At 37.6% G+C, this 20,502-nt stretch overlaps 2 protein-coding genes across 3 annotated transcripts; one reads left to right on the top strand and one right to left on the bottom strand.

Annotated features, from left to right (window-relative positions):
- Window positions 1–863: 863 nt before the first annotated feature.
- Window positions 864–8,790, top strand: misp3 (MISP family member 3). 2 transcript variants are annotated; one of them, XM_077606265.1, is made up of 4 exons: window positions 864–1,024; window positions 2,475–4,387; window positions 5,614–5,687; window positions 7,093–8,790. In XM_077606265.1, exons 2-4 carry the CDS (start codon window positions 2,503–2,505, stop codon window positions 7,186–7,188), a joined length of 2,055 nt encoding a protein of 684 aa, XP_077462391.1. In that variant the 5' UTR covers window positions 864–1,024; window positions 2,475–2,502; the 3' UTR covers window positions 7,189–8,790. The 2 variants fall into 2 exon arrangements, with proteins under 2 accessions (XP_077462391.1, XP_077462392.1); XM_077606266.1 differs by lacking the exon at window positions 864–1,024 and having other exon boundaries at window positions 2,326–4,387.
- Window positions 8,791–10,547: 1,757 nt separating this feature from the next.
- On the bottom strand, window positions 10,548–15,758 carry LOC144077866 (uncharacterized). The gene is made up of 11 exons (XM_077605938.1): window positions 15,647–15,758; window positions 15,357–15,505; window positions 15,109–15,259; window positions 14,126–14,467; window positions 13,355–13,636; window positions 12,859–12,882; window positions 12,686–12,787; window positions 12,577–12,607; window positions 12,450–12,499; window positions 11,904–11,938; window positions 10,548–11,128 (listed from the first exon to the last, which is right to left on the bottom strand). The coding sequence occupies exons 1-11, from the start codon at window positions 15,705–15,707 to the stop codon at window positions 11,039–11,041; spliced, it is 1,317 nt and encodes a 438-aa protein (XP_077462064.1). The 5' UTR covers window positions 15,708–15,758; the 3' UTR covers window positions 10,548–11,038.
- Window positions 15,759–20,502: the final 4,744 nt, after the last annotated feature.

The following is a 20,502-nucleotide window of genomic DNA, read 5'->3' as shown; positions in this document are numbered from 1 at the left end:
CACAGTTTCGAAAACAAGGTATACACACAATATCAATAAGACAAGGAAACAACTCCAAAAGTGATCTTAATTTTTCTCTTTCACGTCATGTTTTTAACTATGGTATACCCATTTTTAAAAAATCAAATATTGACATAAAATGAAATATGAAAGAAACAGACATATGATTATAATTGTACAAAGGATACTGCTAGTTGTGTGCATTTGGCCAAAACATATAAAGTAAGATATGGAGATATGGAGGTATGTTGTTGTTCTTGGTATTTAGTGTAAACCAGTGGACTTCTTAAATAGGAACTGTTAGAAGATGCAGTTTGCATGTTTGTTTGTACCCTTAAATTAGCATATATGCCATGTTTTGAATTTTAAAGAAGTATATATATTTTGATCAAATTACAGAGATTAAAATGGATTTATACAGCACACTATATGAAAACATTAGATATTATTTTCAGTGTTAAAAGCAATGCCTTCTGATTTGCATTTAAACATTTTACTAAAAGAAAGAGAATATGATAGGAGAGAGAACTACTGCAATCTTAGTAATCAGTTCAATCAAGATTTTCAAAGGCTTCTAAAAGTTAATCAAAATGTATAAAGTACGTACATTAAAAGTAAAAGATGAGGTGAATCGCTATGTCCCTATTTGTTTTTGGACATTTTTGTGGCTATTTGTTTTTGTTTTTTTGGTGTTGTTTTTCTTTGTCCTTTCCCTTACTTCTGTTCACATTTTTTTCATGTTGTTGTAATATATTTTAAGAAAACTCATTAATTCAAGTGAATAGGCTGTTGGTCTAAACTAGCACGTGTAACTCCCAAACCGGATTAGTATTCTTAATCCACAGCGGCAATAAAGTTATCCTCTTGTGCCCGTGTGCGCATTGTCAATATGATTTAGGCATTAGGCACTGATTGCTGGTCAGCACTGTGCACTGCAGATGTGAACGCTGAGGATGATGGAACGAATGTGCTTTTAAGAATAATAATGTGTCGTATTGTGAGCAACTTTGGTGATTGTTAACAGGTAAGTGAAAAGGTTTCAAATAATAATAATGTTTTCGTTTGTGTTGTTATACGTGTAGAAGTCTCCTGTGAGTAATTCAATTTAAATATTTGTTGTTGTTTTTTAATAATTTTGATAGCATGTGTAGATAGATGTATTCTTAATGATGTCAAGATTTTGCTGTTCTTTTCATAACAACATAAATAGTTGCTTTGAATGAAGATAAATGCAAACCTGTTATGTAATGTGTTTTAACGTGCAGTTTCATCACATTTCTTTGGGCATCTGGAATGAAATAACATTGCTACAGAGTTCATTCTATATTACATTTAGTGGAAATCCTTATAAATCACAATATTACAGGAAATGAACACCTTCCAAATTTCTGCTATCTCAAAACTAATTTTAACATTCTGAAGGCTAACTAAACACGGAATAAATGTGCATTTTGTTTAACCTAATTCTTCTGGTTTTTCATACTGATGCTATACATTTCAGTATAATTAATATATAGCTTTGGCCCCTACCATGATTAGTCCCAAATTTGAAATTCGGCCACGCCAAAATGACCCTTAATGGAAAGTGTTTATGTGTGTGCTGGCCAAGACAAAATTAACTCTGAATGGTGTTTGTGTATGTGCAGTCGCGTGCACGCTTTACTACCGGTCTTTAAGCTGATTAAATTAAAGGTGGTTTTATGAGCTGCACAAAGGCCACCTGTGCACTATTGTAGACTAACAATATCCCATTAAAGGCAATGAAAGTGAAACAGTGTGACAGTCATTAAGGATTAAAGGTGACGATGATTGGTTATGGAACATCGCCTTATCTGGGGCCACTGAAGTACGCACGGAATCCTTCGATACAGACTGTGCACATTGTATTTCCCTTGTATACAGTAAGCTGTTAATATCGCATCCACTGTTGGGCACGTTAAAGCAATTACAAAAACTATCGCATCGTTGGCTTGCTTTTGATGCCTCATTGAATTTAAGACCTTTCAATCACTGCAAACAACAGGTCCTGTTATATGAGGTCATTCTTTACAGCTGAAATAATTATTTGAAAAGCAAAGTATAAGTAACCCATTACCTGACTATTACCGCATTGGTCATCCAATCCACTTTGACTGTGAAGGTTGGCAGTGATCTTTCACTGTAGCAGCCGTGACAGTCAAAATGGATTAAACGTGTTTAATTTATTTCATTAATTGGTTGATTTGGTCAAATGCTCTAAAAATGTAATAGTAAGACGTTTAAAGGGTTTATTGTAGTCTACCGTGTTATGATTGAGGGACATAACTTGCTTATTAAAACAAAATCAACTATTTGAACTGTATTTACCATATTTGAAATAACTTGCTCAGCATTGGTCACACTGCTGTTGGCTTTGTGGACTTGCTACAGAGCAAATGATCCCTGTGGTGCTCCTCTCTCTGCTTTGTCATTTTAATACTTACTCAACTGTCTAGAGATCAAACGATTTTCACTGCAATCACCATGGAAACAGAGGCCCCGCAAAGGCAAGAGGGTCCCACCGGCTCGCTCGAGCAGCCACAATGCCAGATGCAACGTGAAGTGGACACTAGACTCGATCCCGCAGTGCTTGACGAAAAAGCACCCAGAGAACCGATAGAGGATGCTGACGTAGAACAGGGATTCAAGGATCAAGGCCAAACCCAAGAGAACATGACCGAATGGGTCGAAGCTCCACAGCATCCCATCAAGTCACCCGAGGGATCAAATATGTTCAGGAAACTGATTGGTCAAGGTGTTTTCTTTGAACCTCCACCGAAAGACGATTTCTCCAGCTTGGAGGTGGAGGTACCAGAGTTGCCGAGTGATGATGAGATCAATCTAGATGACCACTCGCCTGAATGTTGCCAGAATGAGGATGCTCCACTAGCAGCAGACTCTTTGCCAAGATCACCTGAAACTGTGACTCACCAATTTCCACTTGATGCATGTGTACCTCCTCTCACTGTTGAAAAAGAGGAACCAAACACGTGCAATCCAAATTCCTTGACACAAACAGCCCCGGATGGTATATCCTCAAACAGCCAGCAGGGAGAGCTACTGCCCCAAAGGCAACACGAGCTCACTCCCACGGGCTCGAACCAGGAAGCTGCTCAACAGGTGCTCGAGCGGAACTCTGCACCTTTGTCTGGCGTTTCCATGGAGCCGCCCAATCAGGGTGGGGCATTTTCAAAAGGCTCTGTCTGTGTTGTCACAGTAAGAGAGAGACCGGCAGACTGGATAGTGGAAAGGAGAGAGGGAGAATGCAAAACACAAGAGCAGAAACAAAGTGGAGAGAATAAAGTGGATGGGCAAGAGTCAGGTGACGTACTGGTCCAGGAAAAGAAGAGAGAAAACAAGGACAGTCCTCAAGCCATCAGAATGGAGTATGACTCAAGCGACGACAACCAGAGTGACAGCGGATTATCGGTGGACTTCCCACCTCGCAGCACAGCAAACACTGCCAAGTCCAATGAGACCCCCATTGAGAGGGAGATCCGGCGAGCCATAGAGCGAGAGCGTAGTCTAAGGAGATCCAGGGGGCTTCCGAATGCATCCACCGAGTATGTTGATATCCCCCTGACAAAAACCGTCCTCAACCAGGAACTCACTGCCAAGTCGGAGAAATTCCAAAGCATTGACAGGGAGCTGGCGGGGAAAATGATGCAGCATGAGATCCACGAGGATGTCAACCGTGAGCAAGCTCTGGTCAAGCTGGGGAAGGTTTCTGGTTTCTATGATAAAGGGACTGTTCGGCAACTAAAAGAGAAAAAAAAGCTTTTCGAAGCTTTTCAAAAACCTATTGAGTCATTTTTCACTGTGTCCAGTAGCAGCAGCAGTTGCAGCTGCTCTTCGGATACCCGGGATGAGGTCTCATCACAGGTACCCACTATGAATAGCTGGGAAAGAAGACCGAGCAGAGAACCTCTGGAAACTGCTTTCATGTCCTCCACTCCTAGGGGACCGGGCCTATCTGAGGGAATGTCATGCCAAGTCATAATTGTGGAGAAAAACGCGAATGCCCCGGAACAGAAGCAGAACTGTACTAAGGGGAAGGTAGACAGCATTGATCGGGAAGTTTCTTATGTCCTCCCATCGTGTTCGGGAGGGCACTCTTTAGAGCTGGAAGCAGAAGAGATGTTGTCTAAGGAGAACCCCTTCTTCAAGCTGCGCTCTCTCACAAACGATGTCAAAGTTGAGCAGGATATCCGTGAAGCTCAAGAAAGGGAGAAAGAGCTCCGCAAGCAGAGGATTAACCTGTATGGGGTTACGGACGGAGGAGGTCATGGGCGGCCAGTCGATTCGGAGAGAAGAAGCGTCCATTCATCTGGTCTTGAGTCTTCCAGCAGAGGCAGCGGACACACAGAAGGTTAGTCTACCACAACTATTTCAAACTAAGCATTGTGGTTTTCTGTCCCATCTTTTTCTGGCTGCTAGGGGATTGGATTGTAGCTCTTTGGTTGAAGGCCAAACATTTACATTGCAAGAAAGAAACTGAGGCCAAAATTCTCCAGAGATGTAACCTATTGGCAACAAACCAAACCTTCACACAGGGTTCTCTACCATGCGCAAATATGTAAACTGTTAGAACAAAATAATTTCACAAATGTACAATAATGATATTTTTGCAACATTAAATCTAAATTCGACTATGGAAAGAGAAAATTGCTTTGAAGATACATTATGTGATTTTCAATGGGTGGAAATGAAGATATCATGAGCCAATATTTCAAGGAACCTTCAAGTGTGGTTATTTGTCATATATGTGCAGACTGACTTATTATATGCAAAATTACATTAGGTTATGTGTTAATTCACATTTCATCATGATTAATTATCATTTATTGCATGAGCATGAACTGTGTCATCGATGCATTGTGTGTGTGCATTGATCATCCAAACATGCTCTGAAGATACATTAAATAATACGTATAGCTCCAATATAATGAATGATGTTTATTTTAACGTTTTAGTATGGTTAGTTGTTTTGAAAGTGAAAAATGTGTCAATTTCTCAGCTATATGTAAATATCGATATGTGTCATACTTGGATTACTGTGTCATGAAACCATCGGTATCCTGGGTGATTAATAAATAGGTAGCAAGGATTTTTAAATTATAGCATGCTTACTAATAATTATCTTACTGTTGGGGGTGTATTGCAGTTCATTTTCTTGTATTAAACTGCAAATGCAAATATAACTTCATAGGTGTCTTAGACCACATATTGCGATATTATGAGTAAGTACTATGTGATGCGCACATATAGTTCACATAGATCGTTCATAGTCAAGTTTAGAATAATACAGTATTGCATGCATGTTTGTTATCAGGGAGGTGTTCCTGTCGACCTTTGTGTGGGTCTGAACTGGAGCACTTGGTATCAAAAATGCAAGAAATATATCACAAAGTGAACAGGGTGTGTTTATGTTGACGCTGGGCAAATAATTGTATACCTTGTTGGGGAAAAAAGTATTCAATTTATTGTATTATATTGATTGCTGAAGTTGTGTATTGCAAGATTTCTCACAATATAGCTTACATAAAAATGCTAAGTATTTCTGAACTGCTCCTTAATTTCTTCTGTCTCCACCAGCCCATCCATCTGTTGGAAAGCTGGTTACGTGGCCCCCAAGCCAGGAGCATAGAGACACAGTGGACCAGCCAAAGGTGACTAAAGTGACCTCTTGATGCTTTATTCTCAAGTTCATGTGACCTTACGGTACACTCAAATAAGATAGAAATAACTAAATAAAACGGGAATCACCAATTCAGAGAAGATAAGATTTACACTTTAGAGGTGCTTAGTACTCAATAATATTCATTATATACAACTTCTACTTAGTAATTGATTAAAGCTGAGTACACATACTGTATTTATGTTTCAAATTTGTAATCTAAACCACTGGTGTGCCTAAATAAAGACCAATTACACTAGATTCAAGTAAGCTACATAGAGACTGATAGAGACAGAAGAAAAAGGACTGATATAATAGTATTTCTAAAAGTTTTTCTTTGCTTTAAAATATATTTTTGTATTTTCAAAAGGTGTGTGTACATATAAAGATCACGTACACTTACTATATACAATTTATTTTTTGCATGTGTTTCAATACAGACATGAAGAAATTGCTAATGATGACACACTAAGAAATTTTAGGTTAGCCCATTTTTATTATTTTCTCAAAGTCTATGAATAGCAGTCAAGAGAGATGTTAAGTAATCTCTGAAGTTTTCCAGGCTACCTGCAGCTAAACAATGAGAGGGCATTCCATTGGGGTGAATATAAATGTATATTCCTGTTGAAAAGTTCACACACTTCAATGCAGACAGGAAACAAGCATATCCATGGCACCAAATGTGGGCCAAAAACATCTGATAACTCTCAGAACACACAGCGAGCAGCTTATCTTCATAGATAAGACGACAGGGGAAAAAAGAGTCTGGGAAGTGTGTTGGTGGATATGTGTGCATGTGTGTGTGTTACCTGCCTTTAGGGTTCTTACATCTATTTAAGTGTGTTCACTTTCTTTCTGTTCATCATCTCCACTTATTACTGTGCTATAATAAACAGTGTAGATCTTGCCTCAAAGGTGCCTGGAGAGTGAAAGTCACCCAAAGAGATCACATAGAGAGGAAAAATATGCTGTAGGACTAATTTCTATTCATGTAGCACTCAAAAATAGTTTGACATATGTGTAAACCCACAAAAGAGTGTATTGTACAGTGGTACCTCGACATACATCTCTCACCACTATTGATGATGATAGTCGTCTATTATTTTGTGGTTCAGTTTCATCCTTCTGCAGTTACTTTAAATTAGTTGGTCACTAGTATATGTCCTTTTGATTATTGAGAGTGGTTATTTTAATGGAACGAATGAATGGAAAATACATATTAATGTTGCAAAACCCAAACACATCCGAATAAATCAGGTCTTCACGCACCGTTTTAAATCAGGTCATCCATTTCATTGTCTTTTTTATTTTTTATTTTATTTTTTTAAATGTTTTCTTACTCCTTATGTCTTGCTCAGTTTTTGGATAACCGACAATAATTTCTGATTGTCCTTTAGGTGGTGAAGCCCCTCCACAGTCATAGACACAAGACCCCCCTTGTGCACTTGTGGGAGTCGGGCATGTTCACTGGAAAAACCCTACAAGAGCAATGAGGTGGACAACGTTTTTTAATTAAAAAGTGAAGGTTTTGGGACTTGGTGTCAATGAAGAAAAAAGTAATAGCGATAAAGAGGTCAAGATTGACGTCAGACACAATGAAAATGACTTGAAACTGCATTTACACATGCTTTAATTTCAAGAAATTTATACTGTAAGTCTAGCCTGATTTTACTTTCCAAAATATCAGCTCCCAGCAAATTAAAAAAATGTTTATATATTAATAATGTCTCACTTTATAACCTATGGAATCAAATGCCATTACGTACAAAATCCATGCAAAAATCCCCTTTTTGCGCTTATGCCAGCTATTTTTGAAATTCGTAAATATGTGATCATTTTAAAGACACGCAAGTATATTTGATTTTTATTGTCTACTGTTCACTGACTGTTCCTACTATTTTCTCCTTTTACTATAGCTCTTGAACACGTACGTATAATTTAATCCATTGCTATATTTTCTTCTGTGATCACAAAAAAGTTGACAATTTTCTAATGAGCTTGTCACCCAGTGGAATGAGCAAACTAAGAGGTATAATCCTGGAGCTGCCCTAATACGCTGCATTACGCTGAAGATTTTGCAGGTGAATTATGATAGTCCAGAGTACACACGTGAATCAAAGCGCATGTGTCGTAGCACTCTTTGACACCTCCCTGAGTCATGCAGTAGTTGCTGCCCTTTGGAATGAAACTTGATGTTAGTAAGCAGGCCTGAGGCTTCTCACATTCTTTTTAACCCTTTCAGTGCCATTGACAATGATAGAAGTCCAATCATACGGCTGTTTTCATCCCTCTGCCATGATTTTATGAGTTCATCACTAGTAAACATTCAGTACATTTGAACAGTTGAAATGGATTGGGCGTCTATTTCTGACAATGGCAAGCCATTTAGTTAATATACAATGTTATGTTTTGCAGAATGAATCGTTTTTTATATATATACTGTATACCTGAGATAATGGCCTTATGCCATAACTGTCTAAGATTATGATCGGGATGTAATAATTGTTCATTCATCCATGTATTTTTCTTCCATTTTTTTATCTTTGAGAAAAGTTGACTAAAAAGAGTAGCGATTCTTTTTAAAAACGGAGTTCTATTACATTGTACACAAGTGAATGTCAAATTTTGACAAAAGTTTTATTTCTTGTGTCAAAAATGTTTCATGACAATGAGAGTTTTTAGTCAAAGGTTATTAAGCAAAAAGTTGATTTATTTAGAACATTGCTTTGCTCAGTACAAAATATATATTATTATATTAATGATTTACCTAATGCATGTTAGGTTGCCTTAATGTTTTTTAATGTTGGTTAGGAATAATATTGTTGGAAAAACAATATCAAACTGTCGCTGTTGTAGATGATTAATTATGATGATGAATAATAAATATTCTCAAGTAGTCAAACAAGTAGTGGCCTTTCCAAATCACGACATGATTTTCTCGCCCATTTCAAACAAAAATTATATTGCTTTCATTGAAGACTATTGTAGTGCTTGTGCAGGTTGGCTGTCAATTACTGACCTGTGAGTCACTTGCGGCCAAACCCATATGTAAAGCAAATTATAAATAACGATGAATAAATGAGGCACCTGACGGTGTAGGAGTTCACTCGCCTTACTTTGGTGTGGGTAAACATGGAAACGATTCCCGCTTGGTGGTGCAATGATTGGGCGTGGGAATTGTTGTCTGTCTCTGTGCGTGCCCTACGGCTGACTGGCGACCAGTCTAGGGTGTAGTAAGCCTTTTGCCCGAAGTTCGCTGGGATAGGCTCCAGCAATATAGAAGATGAATGAATTAAATAAAATATTTACCATCTAATCGTGAATAGAAATTGACATATGATGTTGAGGAATTTGTTTGAATGATTTAAATGACATCCTTGGAGGTTTGGCGGGCAGCCAATGAGTATAAATATGTAAGCACTGTCATTCCACTCAAGAGGAGATACGGAAGTGGTCAAGCATGAAAAGGAAGTTCAGCCAAAAAAAGAAACCACCGTACCACAGATAAATCTAGAGCGAAGGTTATTAAATATCGGTAAGCCACATTTTAACCATAACCACTGTTTTTTTTTCACATAGTATATATTTTTTTCAAATAGATTGACTACATTAGTATATTACTCTTATACTATAGTCCAATAGGACCCAAATAATGCTTTGAAAATAAAGATTAAATGTACAAATAATAATACTTTTTCTGTACAAATAATAAATGTACTGCCACACACAGCAGGAAAAAAGTGCAGTTTGAACATTTACATCATTAAATCTTTTGCATACCATAAAGTAAAACATGCACTCCATAGATAGTAGTTCTCCTACAGCTTTTTACGAACCACTGCCACTTTACCTTGTGCAAAAACTATCCTTTCCAGCCACCATTATCATATGGATTGTGCAAATATGAATGCCAGTGCCAAAGAAACTTGAGGTTTTCTACTTTTTCTTTTTTACTAAAAAGGTCACCATGGCAATGAAAGATTGTTTTTTTTCCCTGAGGCCAATTACTTTAATTGCAAGGTGGGATTTTTACATGCTTCTGCTTATAGATTGTTCAGAATGCTACAAAATATTTTGGGGGTAAGATTTAAAAAAAAAATAGCTCAGCATCAGTATATGTGCTACTTTCCTAATATGAGTGTCCAAACATGCTTGACATGTGTCTGTGCTACAATAGTAACCTTTTTATGTCAGGACAAAGCCCACCAACATCAAAAATCTCCTCTGCATTGGGACATTTTGGGGTATGTTAGTTTTTTAAGGCCACAGCTTTTCTCTATTCGGCTTTAAAGAATAGCAAGCTACTTCTCATCCCACTAAAAATGTTGCATATGCATACCACAAATCAGCTCAGTGGTTATTTTGTCTCACTGCATTGCCGTAAAATGTGTAATGAATGGGATCTTAAAATCAAATGATGCCACCATATTTTCCTTGAAGCCATAATATACACAACGTATCAACATCATTTGCCCACATAAGAACATATTTTTCTCATCATAATGCTTATGAATGTGTGTGTTATGTGCCCAGAACACTTGGTTGAGCTTCTAGTGTCTTACCTCATTGGATAATGTGGTATTTTAATGTATTTAATCTGGATGGAATGGAAACTGTTTGAATGGTAAATATTTAAAATTGCTTGATTAAGAGCAAACTCATCATAATCATTTTTGTTTTATTTTATATATTGAAAAAACAATGTCCCTACTTTTCCCTTTCGTATTGTGATCCCCGAGAAACCTGTTCAACTGAATTTGTTGCTAAGCAACCGAATAATTAGTCAAGCATCACCAAATCAAACCTGCTAAATTCTTAATACATGTAAATGCAACCAATTGGGTGTGAAAGACATTGAGGTTGCAAATCACATGCCATCAAATGCCACGTGATCTTGAGAGGTCGTGATGAAAAATGCCGTACAAAACAACGGCTCAAGTCATGCAAATGGGTTAGGCTACCTTAAGAGGGGAGTTAAAAGGGGCCGCTAACTTTGTCTACACTGTCCAAGCCTCCTTGTGTATTATTTTGCAAATAGCAGAGTAATCACCATAAACATTACAAATATATATAATAATTATATCAACATGAATGATGAATAATAATTAGATCAGATAATATAAACCACAAGTACTGTAGGCATGTTTTATTCAGTCATAATGGCTTCCTGACAGGTAAATAAAGTAAACATCACGTCCTGTCTAATTGTGGAAGTGTGCCTCTCCACATGAAATAGGAAATTGGAAAAAAGGAAATTGTTTTTCCTGTCCCGCTGTGTTCAAAGCTAACGGAAGCGTCACAAACACACAATAATAAAGCATAAATATAAACAGAGAGAGATTTCTAAGGGATGGGGTTTGTGAAAGTAGAGTGGGAGTTCCATAATGGGGATCTGCAGGAGGTTTCTGTGCACATCTCCCCGCTGATCCATCCCTGTACACAAACACACATGCACACACACACATGCACACACATACATGCACACACACATCTACATCATCAATGCAATCACAACGCAAGCTCTAAGGAACCCAGCATGAAAGCATTTCCTGCAGTATAGCCTCTAGTTTAGTTTGTCTCTGTGTTTGGTGAACTCTCACAGGTTGGGGGATTTTCACATTTGGATCTTTCCCAAACAGCACATAATTTCCTCGTGCCCTGTAATTGGCTGGCCACCAATTCAGGGTGTCCCCCGCCTCTTGCCTGAGGTCAGCAGGGGTAGGCCCCAGTACCTCCCACGACCCTTGTGAGGATGAGCGGTTCAGAAAATGAATGAATAAATACTTGAAGTAACTGTCTTTCCCATAAAGGTTCTTTATACCAGGTATTGTTTGTCCTTTCAATCACTTAATACTATCGGAGACAACTTCAAGACTATAGATTGTAATTCATATTATAATTAGTTCCGATTGAAAATTTATGGTCAATTGTTAACAGGTTAAGTGATATAGTCAATTTTTTTAGACTTATTAAAATGGGGTCAGCCATTTGACCAAATCACTTCACCAGAGAAACTTCTGGAAGTTTGCGTTAGCAGCAGATCCTCCTAGGTGTTGACCTTAACCTCAATAAAAGTCTTATCTTTATTTGTACGAAGTTTGTAACAAAGGTTGAAAAATTTATGGGTTGCTGATATTTTGCTGATAAATCTTTGAAGGATTTTTCTTGATGTTGGCAATTGGGATAAAAACTGATGAATAATAATTACCTGGGATGTGACATTGGTCCGGCTAAGGGTTAGGTCTGTGGAGAAAAAAAGATGATAGTATCATAACAGCACATTCCATTTTCCAAGATACATTTTGAAATTTTTACATTAGGAAACCATTACCCCACATTAAATAAAAATGTTTTAAAAGCCGATAACCTACTGTATTCTAGAACAATGGCAATCTTGTCTCAATTTAAGTACCTTCTACCATCTAGCGGAATCATTGGCATGGATAAATAAATAAAGGATGCATGTTCTCCCCGTGCCTGCGTGGATTCTCTCCGGGTACTCGGGATTCCTCCCACATTTTAAACATATGCACAGTATTCTGGTTGAACACTCAATTTAATTTTCCCTAGGTGTGTTTGAGCATGAATGGTTGTTTGTCTCCCTGTGCCATGCAATTAGCTAGCATCCAATTCAGTGTATTCCACCAGTTGGCAGTAATGGGCTACAGCACCCCCAGAACCCTCGTGAGGGTAAACTGAATGGAATATGAATGATTGGTTAGGAATCACTGTGCAAGAATAAAAAGAGCCTCACCAACAACATGGTCCTTCGCATGGACTTGAGTCCAAAATTTTGCCTCCAGCCTAAGTAAAATACATATGTTAGTATTTCATTTTCATTGAGGTGAATGGAAAATCAATAATAACACTCGAATCAGTACCTTTTCTTCTTTTCATCAGCTGTGGCTTTCACTTCAGGAAAACAAAGCACATTTGAGGTTGTATAAAAAAGGAGTAACATCAGGAGAGGCGCACTGGTGAAAAAAATACCTCTTTTGTGAATTACCACCGCAAGTAAGGCCAGTGAGCAGAGAAACAGCACCACCGCAGAAAGGGATCCAAGCATAAGAGGCCAATCTACATTAGATATTTCTGCACATATAGGGCAATAACCGGTTAAATAAGGTATGAAAACTTCTTCACATTAATATACATAATCATACCTGTGTTTGTTGGAGGCGGGAGAACTGAAAAAGAGAATAATTTTTGCATGTAAATCAGTGCAAAGCTCTGTCAAGTATCTACTCATCAAGCTATTTTCTTTAGCCGGGTTGCAATCAATTATTATATTTTATTTTTTATTTTTTTTACAAAATATTTAATCATGGGTAGCAGATGTGGGTAACATTGCAGGTCATTTACATTTGAGCTCTATAATGGGAAACCTGTGACCAGGCACCTACTTTTTAGGCGTAAAATAGACTGTATTTATTTTTTATTAATCATAAAAGTCTACAAGCTGCAATTGTTTTTTTACTGGCAGTTTCAACCTGAAACATTTTGGTGCTTTTGTTTCAGACTTAAATTAATTTTTGTCAATGGAGTATGCACCCTGCCAATGCCTGCTGAATTATCTACTTTTTGCTATACGTTAGTTGGGAAAGACTCCAGCGCACCAGTGAGCCAAAAGAAGACAAGCGCCTCAAAAAATGAAAATACCTTTGGAAACCGTCAAAGGGCGACTGCGTTCAGAATTAGTCCACTGTCCTCCCAAGAAGATGGTGTACTGGCACTGGTACAAGGCCACCAGGGTGTCCTGTACTGGCAGTGGGAAGGTGGTCTCATGGCTAGTGACCTGTATATTGTGACTGGCCACAGGAAGTTGGCTGTCCAGTAGGTACAGGTTGAACACTGCTCCGGGGTACGCAGGAGAGCCCCTACAGAGCATGTGCCACACTTGTGTGCTTTGTTCAAGAACTAGGGTAGGTACAGGGAGAGCGTCTGGACACACACACACAGAAGAAAATTAGAATGCATCACAAAAAGTGTTGTTTTTTCTGTTTTTCTTTACTACATAAAGTTATAGGAATCAGTATGATGCCCATGTTAGCGTAAGTCATTTATGCAGAATCTTCATTCTTTATAGGACACTCATTGGCTGCAATTGACAGTACAGGCTGAACACAAAAAGTTTAGATTGTTATTGATGGCCATTACCTTTGCATTTCTGTTTTTTTTTTCATCTTAATTTGATTGATTTAGTTTTATTGATATTTTCTTGATTTTATTTCATTGTATTTATTCATAAAATATGCTTACTAATAAACTGTACATAATTATAAATGAGACTTGGCCTCCTGTTATCTAGACATTTGTTGTATATCAAATGCAAATATTGTGGCCTACATAAAATGTGATGCCTACATATGATTTGATGGCATTTGGAAGGACAGACAAACTGAAACGGACAAACAGTATCAGTTACAATACCTTTCACAGTGATTTGAATCTTGTTGCTGATAGTTGAATGGACTACGTTCTCCCCTGTTGTCGTGTGGTAGAGGCAGGCATACTCGCCACCTTCTCCCTTTGTCACTGGCCCGACACTAAACAATCCCAGTTGGGATTCCAAGTTTGACACTTTGGCGTCATGTTGCTGACTGGTCATTGAATCCTTAAGCAATGTGAATGAAGTTGTTTTTGAGGTAGATTGAAGAGCAGGGACAGAACATCTGAAGTACAATACTTCACCAAGTTCCACCATCATACTGCGTGGCTCCACTGATAAGACTGGAGATGGCAGGGTGGGTCCACCCAAAGTAGGGGCAAAATCTGTGGCACACACAGAATGAAGGTCAGGTTTCAATAACTCTATTTTTCTATGTTCGTTTTACATCCAAAGCAGCAGGAAATCGCAGTGTTACTTCTCATTTGGTCGCTTCGCAACCAGCAACAAATATGGTCGGGCTTCTGTCATCCAACTGTTTTTAACTGTTCTTTTTCCACTATACTGTGCTTTTTATAGAAAGTTTCCAATTTGTAGGAACAGTTTGTGGAAAGACTTTGAGGCAGGATTTAAAGGATAAAAAAGACACCACAAGACGGTTATAGTGAACATCTTTTGAGCGTCGTACCCTGCCACGGTTTACCGCAGTTGCTCGCCAAACCCCCTGCTGTAACCGTCTGCAGCATGCATTGTGTTTGATGTCAGGAATAGGCGGGCGCTTACTATATGAAACACAGGATGTAACTACTGCGACTCACACACACCGCACACACACGTAGACCACAGAACAATGAGAGATCATACGAACTAAGAAGCACCTGCAACAGCAGCGGATGGGAGTGTTTACGTATTATTTCATGCCACGCGTGCCAATAAAATCAGTGCAGAATGATTTCGAATTAAAGTCACAAGGGGGCAAAAGTGACTTTCTTATGGTGTATGATAAATAAGTCAGAGTTTCTCTTACTTGCGTGATGTTGTATGGTTAAATATGGACTGACAGCACTGTAGAAGCCCTGCTGGTTCTTGTACGAACAGCAAAAATGTTCAGGTTCTGTCGCATTGAGTTGGACGGTGAAGAGGACATCTTCGGTGGGGGACCGCTCCAGTGAATCCACCTTAAAAAGATTGATAGAAAAAAATAAAGACATTATTATGTGGAAGCACAAGCAAAAGACCCTGAACCAACATAGTACTAGCAAGAATAAAAAAAACCTCTTGTCTGAATCTGTACAGCCTGAAGAGAACCCCTAGATGGCCTTCCGAGGTCTGGCAAAGCAGGACCAGAGAGTTCCCGGATCGTGAACGAATCAGAAGTTTAGGTGCTGGGGGGGTATTAGGAGACGTGGAAGCCCAAATTGTTCCTTGAGTAAAAGGAGTAAACATTATACTCAAGGAACTAGTTCCCCTTTAAGATGAAGCAACAGTACAGCTAGGCAATATTCAAAACACCAATTTGCGGTAGATAATTATGGACAACCATGGAAATGGACAGTTTTGCTTACCCCATATAGGGAAGGATGTTAGGAGCAGAGTTTGTATCCAAAGTGACCGTCTGCTTCGCATTTTTAATTGACACAGAAGTGGCTGATCAAAGCTGCCCTCAGCAAAAGATGTTCTCTCTCTTCCTCTCTCTGATTTCTTAATACTTATGACATCCTCCTTAAGTCATGTGGGGTGCTGTGATGGAGGGGGTTGAACCTGTAAACACTTCCTCTCGAAGTGGAGTCCACCGGTCGGATGCATGATATAATGAGAATAAATAGCCGGCCCACTATTGTCAGTTCTTTTGTCTGTTATTTCTTTAGCTGGTGGCGATATTTTATAAGGGGCAATAGAAGCGGCACATTTTTGATGGAGTTTTAATAATTTCCAAAAGAACCACATAGGTACATAATAGAATTAGTGTCAGTTGTGAAAAATCAAGCCGTTGTCTCCCCTCTTGTGTGATTTGGTTTTGTGGTAAAACTAAGGCCTGCTCAATTGAAAAATTTCGCTTCCTATGTAAAATCTTTTTATGCCTGCGCTTTTCTACTTGCTTGAGTGTTGAAGATAAATTTTCCTAAATGGTTCTATTGTGTGAATATGAATAAGAAAGGTTATTTGTCAAAACATACCCTTCCTTTCCCCTCTAGCTCACCTGCAACTCGGATGAAAACAAGCGTGATAGAAAATGAACAGATGGAAGAATATGTTCAAAATTATATTGTGGTGATTGTTTTTCATAGATGACCCAATAACCTTTATGTAACTTCAATAATCACTGGACTATGAATGTATTTCAGCATCCCACACGGCTCGAGCTGTCTGCTTGTATGTCATGCTTCCTGAACACTAACAAATGGCTGGGTTACAGAGGTTTTTGTTCCACAGCAGAACTGTTGTGCAGCCACGGGTAAACTTCTAAATCTGTCCACAAATATATGGTATGGTGTGGTGGGATATGATATAGTATATGCATATGGTATGTAGAAAATCTAGCAAATATATTCACCACAGTCGAATGATAGACCTCAACGACAGTATTTGAAAAAAGAAACAAAAATTGGCCAGCTTTCCTTGCTATTGTATTTATCTTTCCGATCGACACGTGGGCCAATGTATTGGTGGTATCATGTAGTGAGTAACATTTCCATGCGACAATTTTATCCAGAGCCAGCAGTACCTGAAAGACTATGTGCCTCTGAAGAAGTCAGACAAAGTTCCTGAGAAGAAGTGGAAACATTTTTTTTATCATTTAAAGAAAACCTGTCATGCATGTTTTCCCTTTGACATTGTTAGGTCAAATTCACTGAAAGGAAAAAAAAGAATGACAGAATGTACTGTACTCTTTTTTTAATAACATTGACTCTTGAAATTCTTAAAATAATTACTGCTCTCTTGATATCTGTCCCATTTCCAAGCTCCAAGGGAGCCAAGTGACCCATTTTGAGTTCAGATAGTATTCTCCAGACCACCTCCTCACACAAGACACATTAAGTGTTTTCTTACACTTTTTTATTTTACTTACAGGGCTTTTCTAAAATTATAATTTTTGAATATGAAGTAGCTGACAAAGAGAGTGATGCATTATTCAAGTTGGGCGTGCTCAGAAGTAGGATCAGTGGAATCAGAAAAATATCATAATGCTCATATTCGCCCAATGGGAAACTCTTGTCATCTTATTACGCAAAACTACTATCAGAAATTCTGCCTCATCATATCATGAAGTTCAGTTTTGATTGACACTCTTGCAGATAAAATGACATCTTATGTTAACCGCTCTAGTGAGCCCGTAACGATCCACATAACAAAATCGCAAAACCCAAGAGTCGCGATCCTGTCTAGTGGCCTGGGAAGATAGTATATCGAGACACATGTTTAAAGACGAGTTTAAACGAAGAAGTCACATCTGCTGATAACCTACAACGAGGTGGCCTAAGATGTCGACAATGACCTTTGAGCTTGCGAAAAGAGAGCAAGGAAGTAAAAAGCGCAGTAAGTTCTTATCCATAAAATCCAATAACTTTCCTAATTCTTTTAAACAACATCCTACTGCTTTAAATGGTAAAAAAAAATGTGTCGACTCCAGTCAATGGCAACAAAAGTGGAATATCTCACATTTTTTAACACATGACTTGGGGCCTCACATTCAAAAAAAATCATATTATATAACTCATTGCCTGCTGTTGACAGTGATAGATGTGATTGATTCAAACTAGGAATACTGACTGTGAATGCTCATATTTCAGTGCCATTGCGAATCATCACTTCTAAATGGACATCTAGTGTCTTCAGTGACATCCAGTGAGTCAAATTAGAGCCCTATAAAAGGAAAAAATGTGTGAAACAGTAGCCATTTACGTACCTGTCTGCATTAATGGAATATCTACTTTATCAAAGTAATATCAATGTTCGCTTTGATATTCTTCCACTACAAATGCACAGTTGTGTTTGTTACAGTCAGATAATCAGGTCATCTTATCCTCCAAAATGGATGAAGGCCAACCAGGACACGGGAACGGATTGGACACCAAGTGACCTGGCAAAGATAATAAGGACGTTTGTTAACATTTCAGTGAAACTAAAGATCAGGGTCCAAATTTGTGGCCTATTAAAAACAGTGCTGCTTCTTTTTTTCCCATTGAACCACAGTATTGCAAACGAACAGAGTCACCAATAGGGAAATTTCCAAATATATTTATCCACTATAAAAACTATTTTTATTTTTTTTGAAGCATGAAGGGTAACAGGGTAATGTATGCATTAAAGCTTGATGGTGTGGAGAATCTTTTGCTGGCTTTAGGGAAAATACAGTTCAACTTTCAAAGCGCCTTCTTTCATAATTCATATTTGCTTGCTGCTCATTGTTCAACTTCACAGTAATGTGTTGTTTTGTGGTTTCCTTGCCTATGTCTCTCTTAAGGGTATAAATATTTTATTTGTTTATTAACATTTATGAAAACGTTGAAGAGTCACAGCTCATTTTTAGAAAGTCCGCAATGAAAATTTCTTCAGATAGTTTTCTCTTTTTAGCGTTCCATCTTTATTTCTTTTGCCTTTAAATGCAGTATGCATATACAAACTATGAAAAATGGCTGGCCAGATTTTTTTTAGTTTAGTAAAAATAAGTGCATGGCTTTTGCGTTTTCATGATGAAATGATCATGCGAAAAAGAATATTATGTTTTATTTCCTCTGAGCCTGCATTTATGAGGAATCTTGGTTTATGCATTGGATATAAAAGGATTTCAGCATGGTGTTGAAGAAGTTGATGAAATTCAGAAAAGAGCACAGCAATGACATTTCCAAGGAAGAAAATAAGGGCCACTGAAAAAAGGTGGTCAAGATTTTGACTCTAAAGTTGGAATTTTGACAGAATTTTCAAAATTAGAATTCTGAGAGTATGTTCTGCTTCTATATTCTGATAGTTGGTACATAATAGATAAACTTTAATAATTTACAGCATAACAACACAGAAGATACTACTCAATCGAGACAATGTAAAATAACTTACAATAACTCATCAGTCTTGTTTTGCATATTTTCTTTCTAGCATTTTTTACAAGGGGATATATGATGAATTTTAATGTTTTGTACCAACACTGCTGGCCACAAGAGGACAGTGTGTTGCTTCATACACTCTCAACACTGTCTTTAAACCCCACCAGTATATTTATATGTTTTTTTTAAATCTCCTTGACATAGCTCACTGATACTTTAGTCCTCTTGTTATTTCAATGACCCAAAAAATATTGTTTCTTCATGGCATCATTTTCTGTAACAGTGTTCTGATTACATAATATTTACCAATACTAGGTGTAGAGGTAGATTGCACCCTCATGATTAAGTAACTTAAGTAACTGTTTGCCCTTTATTATTAATTTATTTATCTATGTATCTATTTATATAGTTGTTTGTTTTTTGTTTGTTTGTATATTTATATGTTTATTTATCTCATTTATTTACTTATTCATTCCTGAAGAAAATAGACATCAGTGAACTAGTGAACTAAGTGTGTTTTTATTATCACTGGTATAACTTTCAGTGGACGAGTGCTCTTGAAATATTCACTTGGGTTGAAATACAACACGGACACTACCCACGTCATCCCTTGGCTTACAACGAGGAGATGTTCTCTTTTTATAGCTTTTATAGGAAATATGAATTACCTTCCGCTTGCTTTTAAGCCGCTTCGCTACTGGTTTATTTCAAGGAAGGACATGTTATTGTATGCCCTCCACAATTCCAAAAATTTAAAGGAGTTAGAATAAACAATGCAATCACTGATATATTATTTTTTCAAACATATACAAAGTACGCCGAGTTTCATTTTGGCTGCTGTATGTTATTTTGCTCAAGTAATTTCCAGTCCCTACAAGAATTGCAATGTTTATCATGGTGCATCATGCTTACAAAGTGCATTTTTTTTGGTTGGTTTTTGTTTTTGTTGTTGTTGTTTTTTGTCTACAACCATTATTTATAGTTCTTAAAGTGCAGTACGAGTACATGGTTTCCCTCTGACATTAGAGTCTAACAGTATGAGAAATATTGACTGAATTAAATGTTAGACATTCAAAAAAAGGAAAGAAAAATCTCTAACATGGGATTTATTAATTTACATTTCAGATGTATCCAACTTAAACAATTAAAAAAATGATACATTCTACTTTTTGTGGTTAAATGTGGTGTAGTAAATTCATGAGAGAAGAAAGGAAGATTTACAGTAAGGGAAAAATATACAAAAACACCTTTCAGAAAATCCCTAAGTGTAATTTAGTAGTCCTATTATGAGTCATTTGATTGAAAGTCCCACTGACACACGTGGAAATGTTGCGTGATGTGATGCCTAGCTGTGAACCATCTGGACCGATAGGATGTGA

Source organism: Stigmatopora argus, chromosome 7 (genome assembly GCF_051989625.1).
Source record: "Stigmatopora argus isolate UIUO_Sarg chromosome 7, RoL_Sarg_1.0, whole genome shotgun sequence".
Taxonomy (NCBI): domain Eukaryota; kingdom Metazoa; phylum Chordata; class Actinopteri; order Syngnathiformes; family Syngnathidae; genus Stigmatopora; species Stigmatopora argus.
This window is presented reverse-complemented; position numbering and strand designations above follow the sequence as displayed.

Excerpts from the sequence above, each read along its gene's own strand:
- misp3 (XM_077606265.1), top strand. The coding sequence starts at position 2,503 with ATGGAAACAGAGGCCCCGCAAAGGCAAGAGGGTCCCACCGGCTCGCTC. Across the intron at positions 4,388-5,613 it reads AGGCAGCGGACACACAGAAG|CCCATCCATCTGTTGGAAAG; the intron begins GTTAGTCTACCA and ends TGTCTCCACCAG. Across the intron at positions 5,688-7,092 it reads ACACAGTGGACCAGCCAAAG|GTGGTGAAGCCCCTCCACAG; the intron begins GTGACTAAAGTG and ends ATTGTCCTTTAG.
- LOC144077866 (XM_077605938.1), bottom strand. The coding sequence starts at position 15,707 with ATGCGAAGCAGACGGTCACTTTGGATACAAACTCTGCTCCTAACATCC. Across the intron at positions 14,468-15,108 it reads AACCATACAACATCACGCAA|ATTTTGCCCCTACTTTGGGT; the intron begins GTAAGAGAAACT and ends TGTGTGCCACAG. Across the intron at positions 11,129-11,903 it reads GGACCAATGTCACATCCCAG|GGATGGATCAGCGGGGAGAT; the intron begins GTAATTATTATT and ends GTTTGTGTACAG.